At 42.9% G+C, this 20,805-nt stretch overlaps 1 protein-coding gene across 3 annotated transcripts in view; it reads left to right on the top strand.

Annotated features, from left to right (window-relative positions):
- Window positions 1-20,805, top strand: part of pvrl2l (PVR cell adhesion molecule related 2 like) — a 361,767-nt gene that overhangs the window by 143,021 nt on the left and 197,941 nt on the right. For all 3 annotated transcript variants that reach the window (XM_072369839.1, XM_072369838.1, XM_072369837.1), the window contains exons 4-5: window positions 15,561-15,854; window positions 20,154-20,271. In XM_072369839.1, the coding sequence (XP_072225940.1) occupies window positions 15,561-15,854; window positions 20,154-20,271 (412 nt within the window). The remainder of the gene's footprint in view (window positions 1-15,560; window positions 15,855-20,153; window positions 20,272-20,805) is intronic.

Genomic DNA, 20,805 nt, shown 5'->3' with positions numbered 1-20,805 from the left:
GTTCCCTCGCAGTGAAGAGCACTTTTAATGGCTGAATGTGCAGCGCTCACTCAGCCATTAAACCACGACCCACTACATCAGTACAATAAAAAAACTCTCCTGTTGGAGATGGCGTTTGAATTTAAAAGCAGCATTTATTGCTTTATCCATCACTTGTTCTGGGTGAGATGTGATGGATGTTTGAGTCCTTATTACGCAAATTGGATGCAATTTTGGGACCTTCCATTAAATATTATTATATTAGTCATGAATCTTTTTTTTTAGGCATCATACAGTAACACCCCAGATTTTCTGGCCATTAAGGTTTGCTCTCTATGAAATCCTGCAGACAAAAACATTAAACTGACACTGGAAGGAAGGACACGAGAGAGCAGCCGCCTAAACTGCTGCTGCAGGCAGAAAGCAAACCGGAAATACCTGCTGGAAAGCTCACTTTTGTCTGGATGCCAGGCCCTAGGAGGCCAAGTCTGCTCCGTGGAAAAGCACTTTGGAAACTGAATGCCTCAAAAGTCACTGGAGAGCAGTCTTATTTTATCTTCTTGGACATGGAATTCATATAAGCCAATCACATTAGACCTTATTGAATCTACAACTGCTGGTAGCCAATCATATTTGATCTTATTGGCTATACAATCACCGGCACCCCAATCACATCACAACGTATTTAAGTATGAATAGATAATGCTGACAGCCGGTAATATTAGAACTTATTGGATGCAGCACCACAGCCAGCCAATCTTATTACCACTCGCCGGGTTGTGAATAAAGAATCATTCACGTGGCAGTGAGTGATAACTCGGATGGGGACCATACAAAATAAATGGCCGCCAATGATATTGCAACTTATTGGATTTAGTGAAGCGAGCAGGACAGAAATCCAATTGCAGGTGAGGGTAAGCCGAGTGGATCCATAGCCTTTTCTAAGTGTTGCCTTCAGAGGGAAAACAGTTGAGTTTGAAGAAAGTTATTGTGAAAGTTCAGAGGTGAAAGGATTCAAAGTAATGCAGAGTGGAGGGAGAGCACGGACAATAAAGTGGCTGAAAAGCAACTCTGAGTGCATCTTCTGAAGGCAATTCTCTCAGCCACAAATGAATAATGGCAGAGCAATCCTGTAAGGATGAGAGAAAAGGTCTGGGCAGCATTTAATGCCACTTCCTAAGTTTGGTTCCATCTTTTCTAGCTGTACAAGTTGAGTAAGGATGCTTTCTTTTAAAGGATAAAACTACTTTCATTTCCTCGCTGAGGATGTAGAGTCCCTGGTTCGGGTTATTTGCTGTTTGTTGAATCTCTCCAGGAGTTATAGTTGGACTTTTTTTTTACCAGAGGTGGGAAGTGTGGCTCAACTTTTGGTTTAAACAGTCCATTACCTTAAAATGAGGGATGCGCCGAATTGAAAATTTGTGGCCGAAGCTGAATAAAAATCAAACGCTTTGCCGAATACTGAATGTGGCTGTTTAGTTTTCATTGTTTTTTTTAAATATTGCATAAATAAAATACATTTTTACACATGATTTTCAAAGAAAGTAAATGTTTATTTAATATTCTGACATTTGAATATTCCAGTAGTTTCACATTTATATTATTATATTAGAAGTATCTACTTTGTAGGCCTTCAAACAAAACCTGCATTAGAAGTGCACTCCCAAAAAAAACCAAAGTGTGTAAAAGTGGGTAAACCTCCAATTAATTAATTAAAGCAGTAGTGCCGAAGGTCTTCACAGAGGAACCCCCTCGAGATAATTAAACGGGGGAAAAAGAGAACAAAGTGAGGAAAGGTGTGACAGATGAGGCCCCCAGCAGGCTGGGCCTATAGCAGCAGAACTATGGGATGTTTCAGGCTCACCTGATCCATCCCTAACTATAAGCTTTATCTGAAAGGAAAGTTTCAGCCTGATCTTAAAGGTAGAGAGGGTCTGCTTCCTGAAGCCAAACCGGCAGCTGGTTCCACAGAGAGGGGCCTGATAACTGAAGGCTCTGCCTCCCATTCTGCTTTTAGGGGCCTGATAACTGAAGGCTCTGCCTCCCATTCTGCTTTTAGGGGCCTGATAACTGAAGGCTCTGCCTCCCATTCTGCTTTTAGGGGCCTGATAACTGAAGGCTCTGCCTCCCATTCTGCTTTTAGGGGCCTGATAACTGAAGGCTCTGCCTCCCATTCTGCTTTTAGGGGCCTGATAACTGAAGGCTCTGCCTCCCATTCTGCTTTTAGGGGCCTGATAACTGAAGGCTCTGCCTCCCATTCTGCTTTTAGGGGCCTGATAACTGAAGGCTCTGCCTCCCATTCTGCTTTTAGGGGCCTGATAACTGAAGGCTCTGCCTCCCATTCTGCTTTTAGGGGCCTGATAACTGAAGGCTCTGCCTCCCATTCTGCTTTTAGGGGCCTGATAACTGAAGGCTCTGCCTCCCATTCTGCTTTTAGGGGCCTGATAACTGAAGGCTCTGCCTCCCATTCTGCTTTTAGGGGCCTGATAACTGAAGGCTTTGCCTCCCATTCTGCTTTTAGGGGCCTGATAACTGAAGGCTCTGCCTCCCATTCTGCTTTTAGGGGCCTGATAACTGAAGGCTCTGCCTCCCATTCTGCTTTTAGGGGCCTGATAACTGAAGGCTCTGCCTCCCATTCTGCTTTTAGGGGCCTGATAACTGAAGGCTCTGCCTCCCATTCTGCTTTTAGGGGCCTGATAACTGAAGGCTCCGCCTCCCATTCTGCTTTTAGGGGCCTGATAACTGAAGGCTCTGCCTCCCATTCTGCTTTTAGGGGCCTGATAACTGAAGGCTCTGCCTCCCATTCTGCTTTTAGGGGCCTGATAACTGAAGGCTCTGTCTCCCATTCTGCTTTTAGGGGCCTGATAACTGAAGGCTTTGCCTCCCATTCTGCTTTTAGGGGCCTGATAACTGAAGGCTCTGCCTCCCATTCTGCTTTTAGGGGCCTGATAACTGAAGGCTCTGCCTCCCATTCTGCTTTTAGGGGCCTGATAACTGAAGGCTCTGCCTCCCATTCTGCTTTTAGAAACTCTGGGAACCACAAGGAAACCTGCAGCCTGAGAGCAAAGTGCTCTGTTGGGGAAATATCTTACAGTTCCTAGATTCTGACCCACAAGGGTTAATGTGCACCTCAGTTTTTGGAAAATAAATTGTGAAAGTATTATAAAGTCGTCCAAGTTAGCGCTCGATAGTACCAACCTGCCTCCAGTTGAACTGTTTGCCGGTTGTTTTTTGGTTGGTGACATTATAGGAAACTGGAAATACCAACAAAGGGACAAAGGGTATCTGTTGGACTGACCAGGCAGTTATTTGATTGCACTCCTCTGCTTGTATTTGGGACAATGACAGCTGGTTAAGTCAAGGCACAAGTGTAGCTCCACTTTACTGTGCATCTTCAGAGTAAATTACATGCCGAAAGGCCCACGATCATCTAAGAAGCAGGCGGGTTGTACTGCACTCGAGACTAAGAACAAAGGTTCTGTGTCTGCTGTCCTCGGTCCAACACTCTGGAACATAAAACCCTTTGGGGGGTTTTGGTTGTGACTGACTTCGTAGGCACACTGTTCTGCTTGCTCAAGTTTTAATTGTATTTGTACCATTTATTGTATTAAAAGCACTTTGTGGCCTCGGTGTTAAAAAGTAGATTTTCATTCACTTCACTTGGTTATCAAACCAAGCGTTTGACTGCAGGGTCGATGGTCCCCATGTGGGCCTGTGATTGAAGAGGCTGACTCATCACTGATACTTACGAACAGCGTGTACCGGCTGCATTAGCAAAATGCAAGTTCCTCACGTAGAGCCATTAGTGTTCATTTGTTCTGATTTCTAAATGTGTTGGATTAATGCAAGAGGAATGCTGCAGCTTGCACTTTGGAAGTGTAATAAAACAGGCAGAAGATTCTACTCCTAAGATGGAGTGTGGCATTAGCTGTCTTGGTAACTTGATAAACAAACCCAATTTTTGGTGATCTACAGTGTCATGAGCCTAATGAATGAGAGCAGTCTCTGCTGCTGCATGTGGGATATATTCTTCTCCAGCTTCATCTCAGCAAATTGGATATCCTCCACCTGTGGGACAGTTATGGTGCAGAAACAATGATTGATAGTAACCTTGATTGCTCTACCTATTAGAGCAGCTGATTCCAGACAGGAGTAAAATGTTCTCTTCTTCTCTGGTATTCTGTGGCAGTGTTGCCAGCCCAATAGATTCAGGTCAGCCTCTCAGTGGCCAGCAGAGAATGTTGCTCCGCCAAGCAGCTCCCCGGTGAAAATATGTTAGAGGTAGAAATGGGGTCTTGCACCAAGGAAACCATATGTGCTAAACAAAATCTCCCCAGACGATCAAAGGTTAAACTGGAATTATAGAAGTAATCCCTTCAGCCCAGCAGTGAGATGTATTTGAAGTCCCAGGACTTGCTCAGTGTATTTATTGAAGGTTTTTTTTCCAAAATCACATTAGAATTAAACTGATGCATCCTGATTTCCAATGAGAGCTGCAGAAAACGATAATCCAAGCTGAAAATGAACATAATATTATGGGGGCAGAAGCAGAGATGGAAAGTGAGGATCTGTCCAGTGGAGTTGGGTGTAGGTGGACGGAGTGTGAGGAAAACAGTGAAGGAAATGTCAGATGAGGCAGTAAAGTTCAGTCCGTGGATTTGGATTGGAAGAAGCAGTAGTAGCTGGGGGCCCAGCAGGGGGCGCACTTAGGGTAAAGGACTCTTGGAAGAAGCAAGGAAGAAATCCAGGATGTATTTCAGTGGAGGGTGTGGCCCAGGTGAGCCTTTTGAAACCAGGCGGCCATTTCAGGTGAGTTGGCCTGTATATCCTCATATTTGCTGGCATTCTTAGTGACTGGAAGGCTCTGGCCTTAGATCCCCTTGCATGACTCCAGTAGGGGTCCTTAGGCAAGACCCCCTTACCCTACATGCCTACCTGTAAGTGGCTTTGGATAAAAGCGTCTGCTAAATGCATAAACATGAACATGACTGTAGGACTGTTTGGGTGAGTTTTGTCCGCTGAATCTGCTCGTGCGTCTTATCCTGCCTCCACCTTAGGCACCCGCTATACTTTCATTACCCCCGACCCAAACCAGGGTGTGAATCCCCACCCCGCTATGACCGGTGTGCAGCTGGTGAGAGGCTGGGGCAGCTAAAAAAAGATGGTTGTTGTGGTGTGAGGAACAGTGATGGCTGGCATTAGGGGAGTGACTCTGGGATTACTGTTGAGCCTCTTGGAGTCGTGTCGTGGGCCCAACTAGACGAAACACAGATGAAAGGTTCCCATCTGATGAGCCCAATGACCTGTTGGTCAGCTCTGCTCACTGGTCTGTAGGGATTATAGGGAGCAGGAGGTACTAGGTATTAGGTACTGAGCCAGTATTAGAAGGTTAATTGTTGAATTTAAGGAATTATTCACTGAGTCTGGTCCATTTTAAAATTTTTGGAGCACAAGTTTGTTGCGTTTACTTTGATTTAGACGCAGTATCAGTGTCAGCAGCATCATCTTTGCCTCTTCCAGTTGACCGACGGCTTCCTGCAGCACCAGTGCAACACTGAGCATCGAATATATTCATCGTTTTTATTGTTTCAAGAGCTTAGGACTGGAACTGCTGTTATATTTAGCAAAGTCTTTCAAAACCACGCCCTGAGTGGTTATTTTTAATAGCTGTTATAGTTTTTAATGATCTTTTATGTGTGTATATGCCTCATATTCATCGTTACAACACAGGGTGACAGTTAAAACTGCACGGGTCGTCATGTGGGTGAGTAAACAGCCTACTGTTACTCTCGCCTCGCTCATCCCTTTGCATTGTGCTGTATTTCAAAAGAAAGAAGCATTCAGAGATGTGGCATGACATTCCTGAGCTAATGATGAGTTTAAGATGTGGAATCAGCAGGCAAAGATCTGCCTCTCCTGACATGAAACAGGCAGCGTGCTGTTTAGAAGGTAAAGATATTGTAAAGACAGCTGCCTCCATCACTGTGGCTCCACATTAGCAGGGATATGCTTGCTTGATCTCTCACTTTAAATATGAAACACTTGTGATTTGAGCACAACATCAGCAGGATGCATGAACTCTGCAGATGAAAATGTTCTGATGAACGGCAGCAGAACCGTCTGATGCATTCAGAAGGCAGGAATCAACTCTGTTGTGCAGAAGAAGCTGAAACAGCTAAATAAATAGTAAAACCATGTAAAAAAAATACAAACTATTTGATTCAGTACAGAATCACTAAACTGCTGGTTTATCTTATTAGATTCACACTAATGGATTTATTTCTTTGGCCTTTATATTTAAAAAAAAACAAATGGTTTCATTTTAATTCACTGTTTTACTTTTCCTTTTACATAGAAAAATATGTAAATGTTGCTTTAAAGTCTCTTTAAATGAAGCTCCTTTTCCCAATGAGAAGCACCAGTGTTGCTAAGGGGAAACTTTAGCCTGGAGCCCCCTTAATGAAAAACCTTTTAAGCCTCTTTCTTTGGCATTTTTCCCCGGTATTTTCCTTTGTATCATATCAAGTTTGAAATTCTAGTATCTAGTGTCTCCCTGACATTTTTTTCTCGTGGAAAAGATGATTTGGTACTTTCCATTAAGTTGAAGCTGGGCGATAAAAGGCAAATGAGCAGCGACGCAACGGCCAATTGTGGGCCGATCTGGATTCCAAAGGCAGAAAGGAGCGGAAAACAATGGAGTGAAAATTATTGCAGTCTCACCGGAACCAATAGCTCGGCGATTGTTAGTGTCCATCCTCTTGATCCGTGGACCAACCTTGGTGAGGAGGTCGGAAATAGGTGAAATTCTGTGGAGAGGCCGGTTTCTCAGGATGTTATGGAACCGGATGGACCGCCAGCAACGGCAACCCTGTGTTTCCATCGCAAATATGCAGATGCAACACAAAGATGGCTGCCCAGAGTGCGATCCCTGGTGAAAGACAGAACCGATGTATAGATGGATTATTATATAGGCCTGCTGTTTGAAAGCCCCGCCCCCTTTGGTCGCTCAAGTTGCTTTTGGTGTCTTTTGGTGTGAGCGCACAGTAATGGATGATATTGTTGATAAGAAGGGCCCGAAAAGTTTGGCGATGTGGAGATATTTTGGGTCCGACACATAACAGAGTAGTCATTACGCTAATCTGTTTCATCACCTGAGGCAGCGCCACCCGATTGAGCTAAATTTAATCTAAGAGCCACCGTGATACTACAAATTCAGCAGCTTATTGTGTTGCAAAAGACTTGCTGCCAATAAGCAGAGTGGAAAATAAGGGGTTCAAGTAGCAGTTAGCAGTTATGGACCCGATATATATCGATATCGACTGATATTTTATTTAAAAAATACGACCTTTTCCCATATCACCCAGCCTCAGTTGGTTAAAATGCTGTTAAAGGCAGATGCACAGAGCACCTACCAATGTGAGGCCTTGAGGTGCTTTTACTGCAACTGTGAGTCGAGTTTAAAAATCTGTTGTTGCCTTTTTTTTCTGCATTACAATAATGACTTTGGAAAATATGTTTTTTTAATTAATTGATTGCCTTTGAGGCACTTAGCTAGTCCTCTCAAGTTAACTAAATTAGTCCCAAGCTTAAATTATTATAGGTCAACATCCACAGCAGCCGGTAATGAGATGTCAAAACGTCACACACACACAGTAATTGCTGTATATACGATTCCCGTGTTGAATATTCATCTATTTTGAAGAGTTTAGACGAGAAACGCATGTTTTTCATGACTGTGTGTGGAGATATTCGGCTGGAATGGGTAGAGCTGAGAGAAGTTGTTTACAGACCTGGACAGCCAGTGAAACATGGGCTCCAAAACTTTAACAAGACCCAGAAGTGTGTATTGATTTTGTTTGGTTAATGTATTCAGCAGTGTAGAAAATACAAAAATACATCACTTGGCCGCCTTTCATCAGGACACAGCAGTGAATAACACCGTGTTAAAAGGGGAGAAAAGGAGGAAACATCAATATATGCCACCAGCTAATGCAGCTGATCTGCTCTGAAGGCTCTGTTTACCAGACATCTCTTTGTGATCATACTTTATAATAAAAACCCTCCTTGACAATTGTTGTTTTATGAATAAATCTGCAGGTTCTAAGGTGACTTCTAGGTCCTCTGAGCCACACAGCAGCACAACCCAGTAACCCTGAGGCTGTAAAACCATAGTAAGTCATGGTTATGACTAGGTTTGTTGTGTCTATACCCAGATAATTCATTAATCTGTGAACAGCCACATGCCTTCCATAAAGTAGACCAAAGAGAAGATGATCCCGGGGTACACCTTGGATGGGTCCCGTCACGCAATCCTAGGGACAATTTGGAGTCGCGTATGTTTGTTGTTTTATGTACAAATCTGACAGCCATCACATGCACAAGCTGACATTGGGACTGGATAGTGTAGTGGTATGATTCCCACCTTCCATGTGGGAGACCTGAGTTCAGATCCCCTGCATGAAAGGTATTACCTCCAGTAGGGGTCCTTAGGCAAGACCCCCTCACCCTACCTGCCTATCTGTAAGTCGCTTTGGATAAAAGCGTCTGCTAAATGCATAAATATAAGCATTAAGCCCGGCTGCTGGTGTAAATTAAATGTGATCTTCAGTTTTAGTTGTAAGAGCCACACAGCAGCACAACCAGTAACCCAGAGGCAGTAAAACCATAGTAAGTCACGGTACACCTTGGACGGGTCCCGTCACGCAATCCTAGGGACAATGTAGAGTCGCGTATGAACCAACCTGACATGCATGTGTTTGGATGGTGGGAGGAAGCCGGAGTGACCGGGGAGAACATGCAAACTCCACACAGAAAGGCCAGGATTCGTACCTGGAACCCTTGCTGTGAGGCGACGGTGCTGACACCACATTACTGATTACTGTAGCCCAAAGCGCTGTATGAGGACTGTGATATTAGTAATTATTTTAGGAGGTACTTAAACTATAATATATATAACAATCTAGTCATTTATTTGCTTATCTTGTGAAAGATTTATTTCCAATTTTCTGGTGCTAAGGTCATTACTTCTCTTAGGCAGTAAACACAATGTGCTGCTTCTTCTTCTTCTTCTTCCCTTTATCAGGGGTTGCCACAGCGATTCGATTTCGCATCATTGATTTGGCACATGTTTTTACACTGGATGCCCTTCCTGACACAACCCTCATCATTTACAATGTGTCCCTTCTAATTGTTAATATTTATGACAAATTTCATCTCCTGATTCCCTATTTATGTACAAACTAATGTTTCAGACAGAAATTTGACCGTTGTAAGTATTAAATGTCCCATTAAATCATGGGATGATGGATGTTTAAGATGGGAACTTTGTACACAGTGAGTTCCAGTCACAACAGCTGAATAAATTCCTGCCCGGGAGGCCTTTGATGTGCTGATCCATCTGTTCTTTTTCCGTTATAGATAAAGTTGGCCATCACTGCTCTTTACCATTTCCCTTCCTGCTCAGTTCCAACACAACACACCAGTAATGGGTGCCTGATGTTATGTGAAGCTGCATCAGTTGGCTTTACACTCGGTCAGAAATCTTTAAGCTAAATGCTCCCTCAGTGTTTATGATTCAAACTGACAGTCTCTCTTTCAAAGGTCCTGTAATTCCTGCCAAGGTTAAAGAAAGACGTCACTTTCAGTCCCAGTCTGTGCTGTAGTAACTATATTAGTGGGCTGAAGCATTTGGACTCTTCTGCATTGATAAAATACGATGAAACCTATCCTGCCTTTAAGATTACGAGTTAAATCATTTGTTTACCTTACAGAATACCGTTTTGACTTGTGAAATTAGATCCCTTCTTGGGTTGCAATCGCAATCTGACTAAGTCAGACCTACTTTAGTAACATTTATGCATCACTTTCAACACCCCAAAAGCCTGAACAGCAAGCACAAGCAGGGATGGGCTAACACGGCACATGAGCTGCTGTTTGGGGAAGTCCTGCTAATTGTGCCATAAAATGTCATATTTGGGAGGATCTACTGGTAGAATTGCAATGCAGTGTTCATAACTAGGTGTAGAATTGCTGTGTTTTGTGTAACAATCACAGTTTGACGTATTATGTCCCTTTTTAACAAGTCCCTGACATCTTATGGAACTGAATGAGACAGGCTTTGGTCAATATATCCGCTGGTTTAAGCACAGTGGCCCCACTGAAACATCCCTCCTGAGAACAGACTGTTTGGTAGAAAATGACTCTAAAATGCCGTATTTTCCAGACTATAAGTCGCCCTTATTTAGAAATGTATCGTCCATGTTGATATTATGATCCGGTGACTCGTTATGTTCAGTTACCTGTCGACCTCGGCTTGGAAGTCTGCCGGCAGTTTCTGACACACTCTGATAGAGAGGCGGTTGCGTTGCATGAAGCGGTAACACCAAGAAGGCCCGCCTACAAACTCATTTATATTCATCTCCAAGTAACAGGGCATCGCTGACAAGTCTCTCCAGGCAGTCCGATGTTCCAGCACCCACCTGTGGACCCGTCCCTCCAGCTCCGGCCATCTTGCTTTCAGCCCGCGATTAGCTTTCTTTGTTAGCATATAGTTGTCCTAGAGCAGGGGGGTCAAACTCAAATACACAGTGGGCCAAAAGTGGGCCAAGGTTGAACAAATGAACCTTTTAATATGGAACCCAACAAGTTTTGATTTAACAATGAATACTGAACAAGCAAGGCTTATAGAACTTTAAAGTCCAGGGGTGCGGAATTGAGTTGCTAATAATAATAATAATAAAAACATATCAATGGCATATTAAATTAAATGTAAATAAAAATTGAATGCCTCCTTTCTGTTTGCAGCCTTCTGAGGTAAATGTCAAAATTAGCTTCTTACACAGGCTAATAAATGTGAAAATAAAATAACATAAACCTCTTTTCATGTCCTTTACTTTCTGGCTCCTTTGAGCTGTGTCCTGGTCCTTATATTTGTCCTGGTGTTTCGTTTCATAGTGTCGTCTAATATTATATCCTTAGTTACTCCTTAGTTACTCCTTAGTTACTCCTTAGTTACTGACGCTTTGGCTCCACAAACAAGACAAACAGGTTTGTCTTTTACATAAACAGATATTCTGTCTCCCACCTGTCCAGAAAAGTTCTATTTTCTGCCTTCCTTTTGGCCATTTTTTGGTAGGTAACAGTGACAGCTATGGTTTGAGGTCCAAGTGTGGTCTGGGGGAGAAGCACGGGGCTTTCAGACGAAGGAGTGCGCAAGAAGACTGCTAGCATAGATGCTACTGACACAGAGGAGGGGCGTATCTGCCTCTGTCCTAATTGACGCACCAAAACAACAGCAGAGCATTATGGGATTTGTAGTATAAGCGGTGAATGCGGTGTTACAGCGCTGCCACAATATTAATTTGAAATTGCCTCGCAGGCCAAATATAGAGTATATAGACACCAGAGTTTGACACCTATGTCCTAGAGTGTCCTCTCGTGGCTGTAGATCAATCTTTAGTCCTTCGTTCATGTCGCTCAGTATGAATTAACATTTAAAAACATGTTAAATGATATATATTTGATGTATAAGTCGCAGGAAACAGCCGAACCATGAAAAAAAGTGCGACTTATAGTCTGAAAAATACGGTACCTTGTATCCTCTGAGGCTGGGGTTAGATGTCAGATCCATGCTCCTCAGTACAGCTGACAGCAGAACTACTTCTGACAAACCGATTCAGTGTTTCTCAGCATTAAGCTCATAAAAAAATGGTGATCTTCTTTATGACTGGTCCCAGTATTGCCAGCAGAGCGTTAAACTGGACCACTGACTGAGATCTGCTTGTTTGAATAAGTAGAAAACTGCAGAGGAGACAGTAAAGCCAGATAAAGGGAAAGTTAATATTTTCCAGAGTAATATGCTTCATCACTATTAGTGAAATAACATTTGTAAATAAGAGTCCTTTATCACAGCACCTGCACAACACATTTCCATCCAACACCTGCTCTGAGGATCATTTACTGTAGAAAGGGAACTCTGAGCTTATATCAATATGTGAATGAAGCTATGAGGAACATTAACAGTGCTCATTCAGCTCCATTAGTGAGACCTCCTGATTGCCTTGTAATTACTCAGGTTTTAAGATGCCTCGAGCTAATGTAAAGAGTAGCAGCAGGGTTGATTGGATGCAGTGTCACGGACCACATCTGGGATGGATTCTCCTGACTTGTTTAAGCTCCGAGATCAATCGAAACCCCTTTCCTCCTCTCAGCTGAACTCTGTTCTCCTTTCTGCATGGTTACTCTTTCTCTCTTTCTACATTTGTTTCAATTGCTCTGTTTTTTTTCTCTGTTTGCGTCTCCTTTGTAGTCTTTTCTGCTTATCTCCTTTATGTTTCAGCTGTCTCGTTCCACTATGTCTTAGCTTTTATTACTGCTCTGTTTTATCTCTTCTGCCGAGGTTATCTTCAGGTTTCAGAGAAGAAACCGATACGGTTTTACTGCTGCATAAATTTGGACTGTAGAAATTTGAAGCCAGTTGATTCGTTAGTGATCAGGATTATTAAGTGGAAAAGTAAATAAGCATTATTATTATTAATTAAAAATAATACATTTTATTTGTGTTTTTTTTAAAAAAAAGTCTAAAAACGTATTAATCGCAATTAATCGCATTTTTTTCCACAGTTAACTCGCGATTAATCTCTATATTAAAAATATAGAATTAGAATCAAATAATCACAAAGAAAAAATGTCTTTCACTTTTAATTTCTTCTTTCAAATAAAAAAGTGCCTTGTGGACCCACAGCACATAAAACGCCACAATGTGGTTCGGGTTTTTTCCATGACCACGGTTTGAATGGAAGAAGTATCGCTCTCATTCTTCTTCTTCTTCTCTGCGGTTGGAAGGTGCCACCTTCAACCTGAAGGTGCCACACTCCAGTCTAGTAGAGGACACTGGACCGCGATCAAAAACGAATAATGCGTTAATTTTTGCGATTAACACGCTAACTGTGACAGCCCTACTGAAAACATAAAATCTGAATACTTAAGTACTTGACACGGGACACTAATCCCACATTAAAAGCACAGTATGGTCCCGGATGTGTTTGGGGACGGAGTTCCAGAGGGTGGGAGCAGCTCGGGTCACCCCAGGTCCGGTGCCTGGTTCTGAGTGGTGGAGGCTGCAGGACGGAGCGTGGCGGTGGAGCAGGTTGGTGAGGTAGCAGGGGGCCTGGCTGTGGAGGGCTTTGTGGGTGAGGAGGAGGACTCTGAGCTTCTGGAGGCCCGGGGTGATGTGGTGAGCAGGCGGGCCGCAGAGTTCTGTATGTGCTGGAGTTTAGTGAGTTTATTTATTTGGATGGTGAACCGTAAAGAATGCTGTTACAGTAATCAAGGCATGGATGAGAGTTTCAGTGGCAGAGGAGGGAGTGGAGGGCGGAGACGGTAATGATTTCAGGTGGAAGAAGGCAGGTGCTGTGATGTGGTTGGAGAGGTTCTTGTCAAAGGTGACTCCGGGTTACGGAAACAAAGTGGTGCTGTCCATGGTGAGACTGGAGCTGTGGGCGGTTTTGATGAGGGATTCGGGACCGATGATGAGGATGTCTGATTTGTCACGGTTGAGGAAGGTTGAGTGTCTCCATGATTTTATTTCAGTGAAGCAGCTGCTCAGGGTGGGCTGAGTGAGTGTGGAACACAGTGGATGCTGCCCCTTTAGCCTCTTTTTCAAATCTGCTTGACATTGAACAGAAATGTCCTCTCATTACATTACATTTTCATCCCCTGGCACAAACGGCACTCTAATAGATCTGTTTATCTCTTATAGTCACCATTCTTCTCCTTGGTCCTCCTGATCAGCTTGTGCTGTAACCATGCCGCCGGCTTATTGAAAGTCTGCCATTTGCACTCAATGAAACCAAGAAAACTCTGTTTCGTGTCACAGTGGCACACGAATCAGTCGGGTGGAGTGAGAGATCGAGGCTCCGGCAACTGTTGTATAAGAGTTCCACAAGATTGAAAGAACGAGCAGTGCATGTTAAAGCACGTGCACGGCGGGAGGCGGCTTTGATGAATCACTGATGCGGTTATCAAAGAAGTGATGCATGACACCTGAGCCTGAGCCTGAGGCAAGGAGCTGATCTAAATCTCTGACCAGAGTCAGACTCTCAGCCGTGATTGACACGCTCGCATCGGAGCACGTTTCCCACAGTTAGAAAGTTTCATATTCATTGATTCAACTTGATTCGAATCCAAATGAAACTATTAGAACGGCACAAAGTGTCATTTAGCATATGCAGAACGTTGGAGTGGAGGCCCTGAGGTAACCAGGAGAATGGTCTGTGGACCTCTGAGATGAGAAACTAACCTGCTTCACAAAGAAGGGTGGCTGAAACTGGAATGAAAATAAGATAAATGAGTAAAGGCTCCTGCAGCACCTTTCATTTTGAACAGATTCTCTCTTTACTCAGAGTTCAGCCGCGTTAACGATGCTCCTTTTTGTTTTCCAAAAGCTGAACTTTCTCTGAGACGTTGGTTATTTATTGGCAAATGATGTGATTTCCCTATTCCAGAAGATTTGGTGTCACCAGTGAGACGTGTTGTGGTCGTCTTCAGTCTTTACACGACATACAGAATCTCTCATTCATATGAATTAGATTCTTTTCATAAAGACGTTGGGGTTTGTCACTTTGAGTCAAAGAACAAAGACTTAAAAGATATTGACCAAATAATTTCTGCGCTGACATTCGCTTCAGTAAAGCAGAAAGCAATGCACCGACACTTTAGTGTGGTAAGTAAATCCTTTAAATTCCAGTCACCGTCTCTGTGCACGATCTAAAGCCACATGAAGGAGATGGGAAGGCATCTGAGGGAGGTTTTCTGCACAATAAACTGATGCACATCTCAAAAGAAAAGCTATTACATCAAAGTTTTTCTTCTGGTGAATAGCAACACCCAGCATCCCGATTCAGTGGCATCGAGACAATGAATCACTGTTGGAAAGTGAGGGTTTACCTATAAGAAAGACAGATGACATCCATAAGAACATCAACAGGCTTGAGCTAATGAGACAAACAACGTTTTGCACCTTTTGTTTGATCTCTTCCTTCAGGTTTCAGTGAGAAATGTTAGATTTTTTATGTACTTTCAGCGCTGCAGCTGCATAGATTTCGACAGTAGAACCATCCAAGGTGTTCATGAACTGTCTGAAAGCACTGATGTGAACTTCAGAGTCGGGACTGTTTCATGAAAAGTTGCCCTTTGTTATGTATTATTCTAATGTTATATAGTCGGTTTTAGCTGATGAAACAACTTGGCAGTGACATGCAGCATCTGAACGTGTGAATGTGCTCTCGGTTTGTTCTCTCTGATGCTGAGAGGCTGTGGGTGGCACACCCACTACTCACATTTTCATTACATCCCGCAGTAGGATGCCACCGTGTATATGCACAACAAACTGATTGAACCTCCTCTTCTTTCTTCCCACCTTCCCGCTCACCCACCTCACCTCTGATGTCTGTTTTCTTTCTCCACCCTTTATTTACTTCTCCCTTTTACCATCTGGAATTTTATCACCTTTTAACCTTCTGTCTCCCCCCCCCCCTGTTTGTCTCCACCTTGTCCTCCCTGTTATTTCCCTGTTATAACAGCCAAGCCTAAGAATTCAGCCGGCGTTGTGACCGTCCAGGCCGGCACCAAGTCGGTGGTGGTCGCCCGATGTGAGGCAGCGGACGGGAAACCAGCCGCCACCATCAAGTGGCTGGCGTCGGTCGGAGGAAATCACTCGACGAGCACCACAAATGGGCCAGACGGCACAGTGACGGTGCGCAGCGAGTACCGGCTGGTCCCCACGGCGACAGATAACGACAGGGAGGTGACCTGCCTGGTTGAGCAGAGGACGCAGGAACGGCCGTGGGTTCACGTTCTGAAGCTCTCTGTGGAGTGTAAGCAACACGCACTCATTCCAGATTACTGATGTTTCCATCCATTTTTGTGCCCTCTTTATCCTGCTCAAGGCTGTAAGTCTCAAGGCTAACACAGAGGCAACCGTGCGCACTCACGCCTCGTATCTACAGTCGGTTTGTAATAACTAGATGTCCTTGAACTGCAGCAGGAAAATGGAGCGCCTGAAGAGAACTCAGACAGGCAGAAAAAGAAGGTGCAAAGCTGAAGATCAGACCAGGAACCCTCTGTCACAGCTAATTGCTGCACCATCGTGGCACTTATTTATCAACTAAGAATGCAAATGACTTGGATGGATCCAAGAGCGCCAGCTGTCCACAAGCTCAAGTCACAGGCCTTTATTATGACAGTCTGCCAGCTACTATAACACTAATGGAGGGGCATAACTTGTCGTCTTATTCTCTTGGGTGGATTAGTGGGATAAGGATGCTAAAATTCCACCTAAAACCAACTCTGACCTTAACACATGATTAGGGTGAAACTTCTGTGCACATCACAGAAAAAAGCTAATTTCCCTCCACTCGAGCCCTTTTCTTTATTAAAGTTTTAGTGAGAAGATCGATTACTTCAGTACCTTCAGTCAGGCGAGAGAGACGCACAGCTGGGTAACATTTAGATGGAAAACGTTTACTTTACTTTTCGTAATGATACTCTAACTTTAACCCTTATTTTAAAGTAGATAATGAAAGATTCAGCGAAGGTTTACCTTTAACTGTTGTTGTTCAAATTAGTGAAAACACAGAACATTAACATAATACAAAACAATGCCGGGGGGGGGTCACATTATACAAAACAGTGATAAATTAGTTCATAAAAATGTTATATAAAGTGCATAGATCAGTGGTTTTGATGGCTTTTCTGTTTATAGAATGTAGGATTGTTGTAATTTATTGTTTTAGCTCCTTCTCATTAAAAAAGATGGTTTGTGATTAGAGAATTTGGATTTGTGTTTATGGTATTTAGCAAGTAAAACAAGCAGGTTGATGATGTAATATTCAACATAAACATGAGTCTGAAGACATGTTTGTTTGTTTCTGTTTGTCTGGCGGTGTTGTTCTTCCGGTTCAAAGGTCAGATCAGATTCATGTCAAATCACACTGTCCCTTTAAAATCTTTCAGAAAATGATGTTTTATTGAATCGAATAGTATAAAATAGCTTAAGTATCGTATTGTGAGATTAGTGTATCGTTACAGCCCCGGTCGTCAGCATATGAATGAAAGCTGAGATTCTGGCGGCTGGTGATAATGAATCAAATAAAAGGAAACAAAGTGATTTCTTTAAAATGTACCGTGTACCCAACTCATTTGTGTGGTTTGTAATAAGTTGACTTCTCCGGTTCTTTTAAGCTTGTGAGGTGTTTGTAACGGTGTTTTTCACCGCCTGTATTTTGGAACATCTGTTCGATCGGATTTCGTTCCACTTTAATGTAACTGTTAAAAAGCTGCTTGATCAGATCCATTTATGTTATCGGTGTCGCTCTTAGTGGCAACAGCGTCACTGTTACAGCTGATTCAGATAAACGAGTGTGTTTACAGAGAGATGATATTGTAATTTGCTTCAGAGACTGTATCTAGAATAACTGATTTGTGTGCAGAGAGACGTGTCGACTTGTTTTATTTACGGTGTGTCAAATGATGTCAGTCAGATTTTGCACTGTGCAGAGCCCCCAAAACCCTGAATACAAATCCTAATTTAACTTTTATAGGTGAACTTTGATTGGTCAGTCTGTTAATACAATCCTATTACCATCCAGCAGTATTGGCTGCTTTTGCCTTGTAATGATCAGCTCCATAACAACAGGATTGTGTGCCTGATCAACTGTAGTAGCCTCTCTCTCTCTTCAGTTTATCTTTTTAGATATTAATTTCTAATTGTGACAAATGCATCCCCAAACTATGATACAGGCAGTGTGCCAACAGATAAAACAAATGCTCTTCTCAAGTCCAAATATGAATCCCAACAGCTAATTAGAGATTTCTTCCTCAAAATGACACCAGAGAATTTTCCTCCTTTTGTTCAGTTTTGGCCCAAATGCAGTCCGTTGAGTTCCATGCTAATTTCCATGGGATTAAAATATTACAGGTTCAGGTTCAGCTCGGCTCTGGAGAGATTCCCAGATGCTGTGTGACCTCGCTGCTCACAAAGATGGAACAGATTATTTTTGTTCAGCTTCTCTTTATAATCTCTAGTTTAAACGACGTGGATGACACCATCAAACTGCCTGCTCGGCTGTAGGCGGCGATAACAGGGAATACATGTGAGAAAATATCTAACACAGGACTCCTGGCGCTCTGTACACAGTCGCATAAAAGGAAAAATGTCTGCCCATCAACCTGCCAAATTATCTTTACAGGTCTGTCAGAGGCAGGTTTAGCAAAGAGGTGCCTCATTTGTGATTGTTGGCATCACAAATGCACGTGCACAGGGATGCAACTGCGTACAGAAGCATGCTTGTACTTGTGGGGAGCAGGAAAAATGTCTTAAAGCTGTAGGAATGTGCCCACTGTGACTCCTCGCTGTTGGTTTAGTGATGGTGTGAGGGATCGTGTCTCCTGTCTGCTGTGCAGCTCAGATCAGCTTTTTATAGGTCAGCGCTCTCTTGAAGGAACACAAACCACACACTTACCCTCCTGTCCCTCTTCTTCTCTCACTTTGTCTCCCTGTCTTTAGATATTTTATTTTCTTATTAGAAAACATGAAGGGAGAAAAAGCCACTAAGCCTTTCTGTCTCTTTTAACTTCCTACACACGCCGTCTTGGTTTGAATTAATTTTAACTTAAGACTCTGGGACATTAACTGATTTTTATTTCATCCTGCTGGGATTGAAAAGCTTTAATTTAAATGGAAAACCTTTGAAGGCAGCAGAATTTTCACACATTTTTGTTCGATATAGATGGGTCTACAAGTACCACCATCACAGGTTGTTCTGTTGTACTTCTATGATGCAACATGCTGACATATCAGTCAAACAGACAGTCGAATGTTATCATTTTCTCTATCAGCTCTGTCAGGCCTGTTACCATCGCTTTACTCACACACTCAGTGCAAACGCAGCCTCTTCACGCTGCTAAAAAGGCTTCAGACTGTATCTGCCTTCTATCCTGTCATGGAAACATTTTACAGATGACAAGAGCTTCTGCTGCTTGCCTTTCTGTGAAGTTACAGAGAGGAACTAAACAAATTTACTTTATTAACTTACTTACAGAAGAAGGGCAATAGGTGTGCAAAACAGGAAAATAAAGTAGGACAGAACAGTGACTCCAACAATCCAAAGGAGAGACAATGATCTCTCAAGGACGAAATAAAACAGTATATATACAGAGGGACTTAACAGCTAATACAAAACAGCTGAGGGGCATTCAGTGACTGAAACCTGGTGGGACGGAAGGGCAGGAAGCAAATCTAATAGACTGTATGAAATTTCTACAGGATAAAACGGATTAAATCAAACCAAGGTGCAGAGGGAAAACAAACAATATACAGTGGATAAAGCTAACTAGGATACAGAACATTTCAATAAGGCAAATAACAACTAAACACCAAACAGGTTCAAAGCTGCGCTAGCCTGTTAGCATGCTTACCAACACAATTACTGATGTGTGAAACATGCTAGCTGCTGCGCTAGCCTGTTAGCATGCTTACCAACACAATTACTGATGTGTGAAACATGGTAGCTGCTGCGCTAGCCTGTTAGCATGCTTACCAACACAATTACTGATGTGTGAAACATGCTAGCTGCTGCGCTAGCCTGTTAGCATTCTTACCAACACAATTACTGATGTGTGAAACATGCAGTGCTTTTTAAATTCACATTGCTTTTCTGCATAAATAATGCTAGATGATGTAAAGATGATCAGCAGCCATATAAACGATAGCAGACATATGAGTACAACACGTACCAAAACAAGTCACTCTGCAACCAAACAAAGACAGGAGCTTAAAATATTGCACCTTTTGAGTTTTAGCCTCTTGCCAGTGTGGTATTTTCTTGCCAGCTGCTCCAGCTCAGATTGGCACCACGAACCAGCTTCTTTTGTTCAACAGTGACGCTCGTATCGGGAGGAATTCATCACTCAAAACCGAAAAATAAGATTTGCAACAAGCCAAGTTTCCAAACCAGTGGCCATGAAATTAACTTTATGTTGATGAACATTGGAAAAAAATTGACAATTGGAATCTAAATTGGGGAAAATACCCAAAATGTCAGCAAATATTCATCAGTCAGCTTTATTAATGGAAAATCAATTAGAAAATGACCTGTATCTACACTCTCTTTCAGACCCCCCCTCTGTGTCCATCGAGGGCTATGACAGCAATTGGTACGTCGGCCGGTCGGATGCCGTGCTGCTCTGCCTGGCAAACGCCAACCCAGCGCCCACCACCATCACCTGGACTTCGTAAGAACCACACTCAGTCCATCTGTGCAGTCTCCCTCCTGCTTTGGAGAAAGTTTCAGTAGAATTACAACAAGTTTGCCTGAAAATAATCTCTTTCTCCCCTGGTTTAAGAATAATCTTTTAATAGTTTATAAGCACATGTTGTCCTGATGGCCAGATGGCTTCTTGTGTTGTGTGGTGTTTATTTAATGAATATTGAGCAGGGGCACAGAGCGGCTGCTCAACTCTGTGGGTTTTCTCATGTTAATGCTGAATGTCAGTATCACAGCTTCAAATTGATTGTCCTTGTTTTTGATTTATCTTTCTCTCCTTTTGTCAATTAGATTATCTTATTCTTCATCCTATTGAACTCAAATCTCTAAATATATGGTGCCCTCTCCATCTTTTTGTCGATTGCTGCTGCCTTTCTTTGTCCTTTCTTTTCTTATCCCTAATTTTTGCTTTCTGCCCTCCATCGCTCATCACGTTCTATTCCTTCCTGCTCTTTTCCTTCATGAAATCGCCGACATGACCTCCATCTCTCCCCCACATTCC

Source organism: Leuresthes tenuis, unplaced genomic scaffold (genome assembly GCF_036924035.1).
Source record: "Leuresthes tenuis unplaced genomic scaffold, fLeuTen1.0.hap1 SCAF_18, whole genome shotgun sequence".
In the NCBI taxonomy this organism is placed as follows: domain Eukaryota; kingdom Metazoa; phylum Chordata; class Actinopteri; order Atheriniformes; family Atherinopsidae; genus Leuresthes; species Leuresthes tenuis.
Note: the sequence above shows the minus strand (reverse complement) of the source record. Positions and strands in the feature narration are given on the sequence as shown.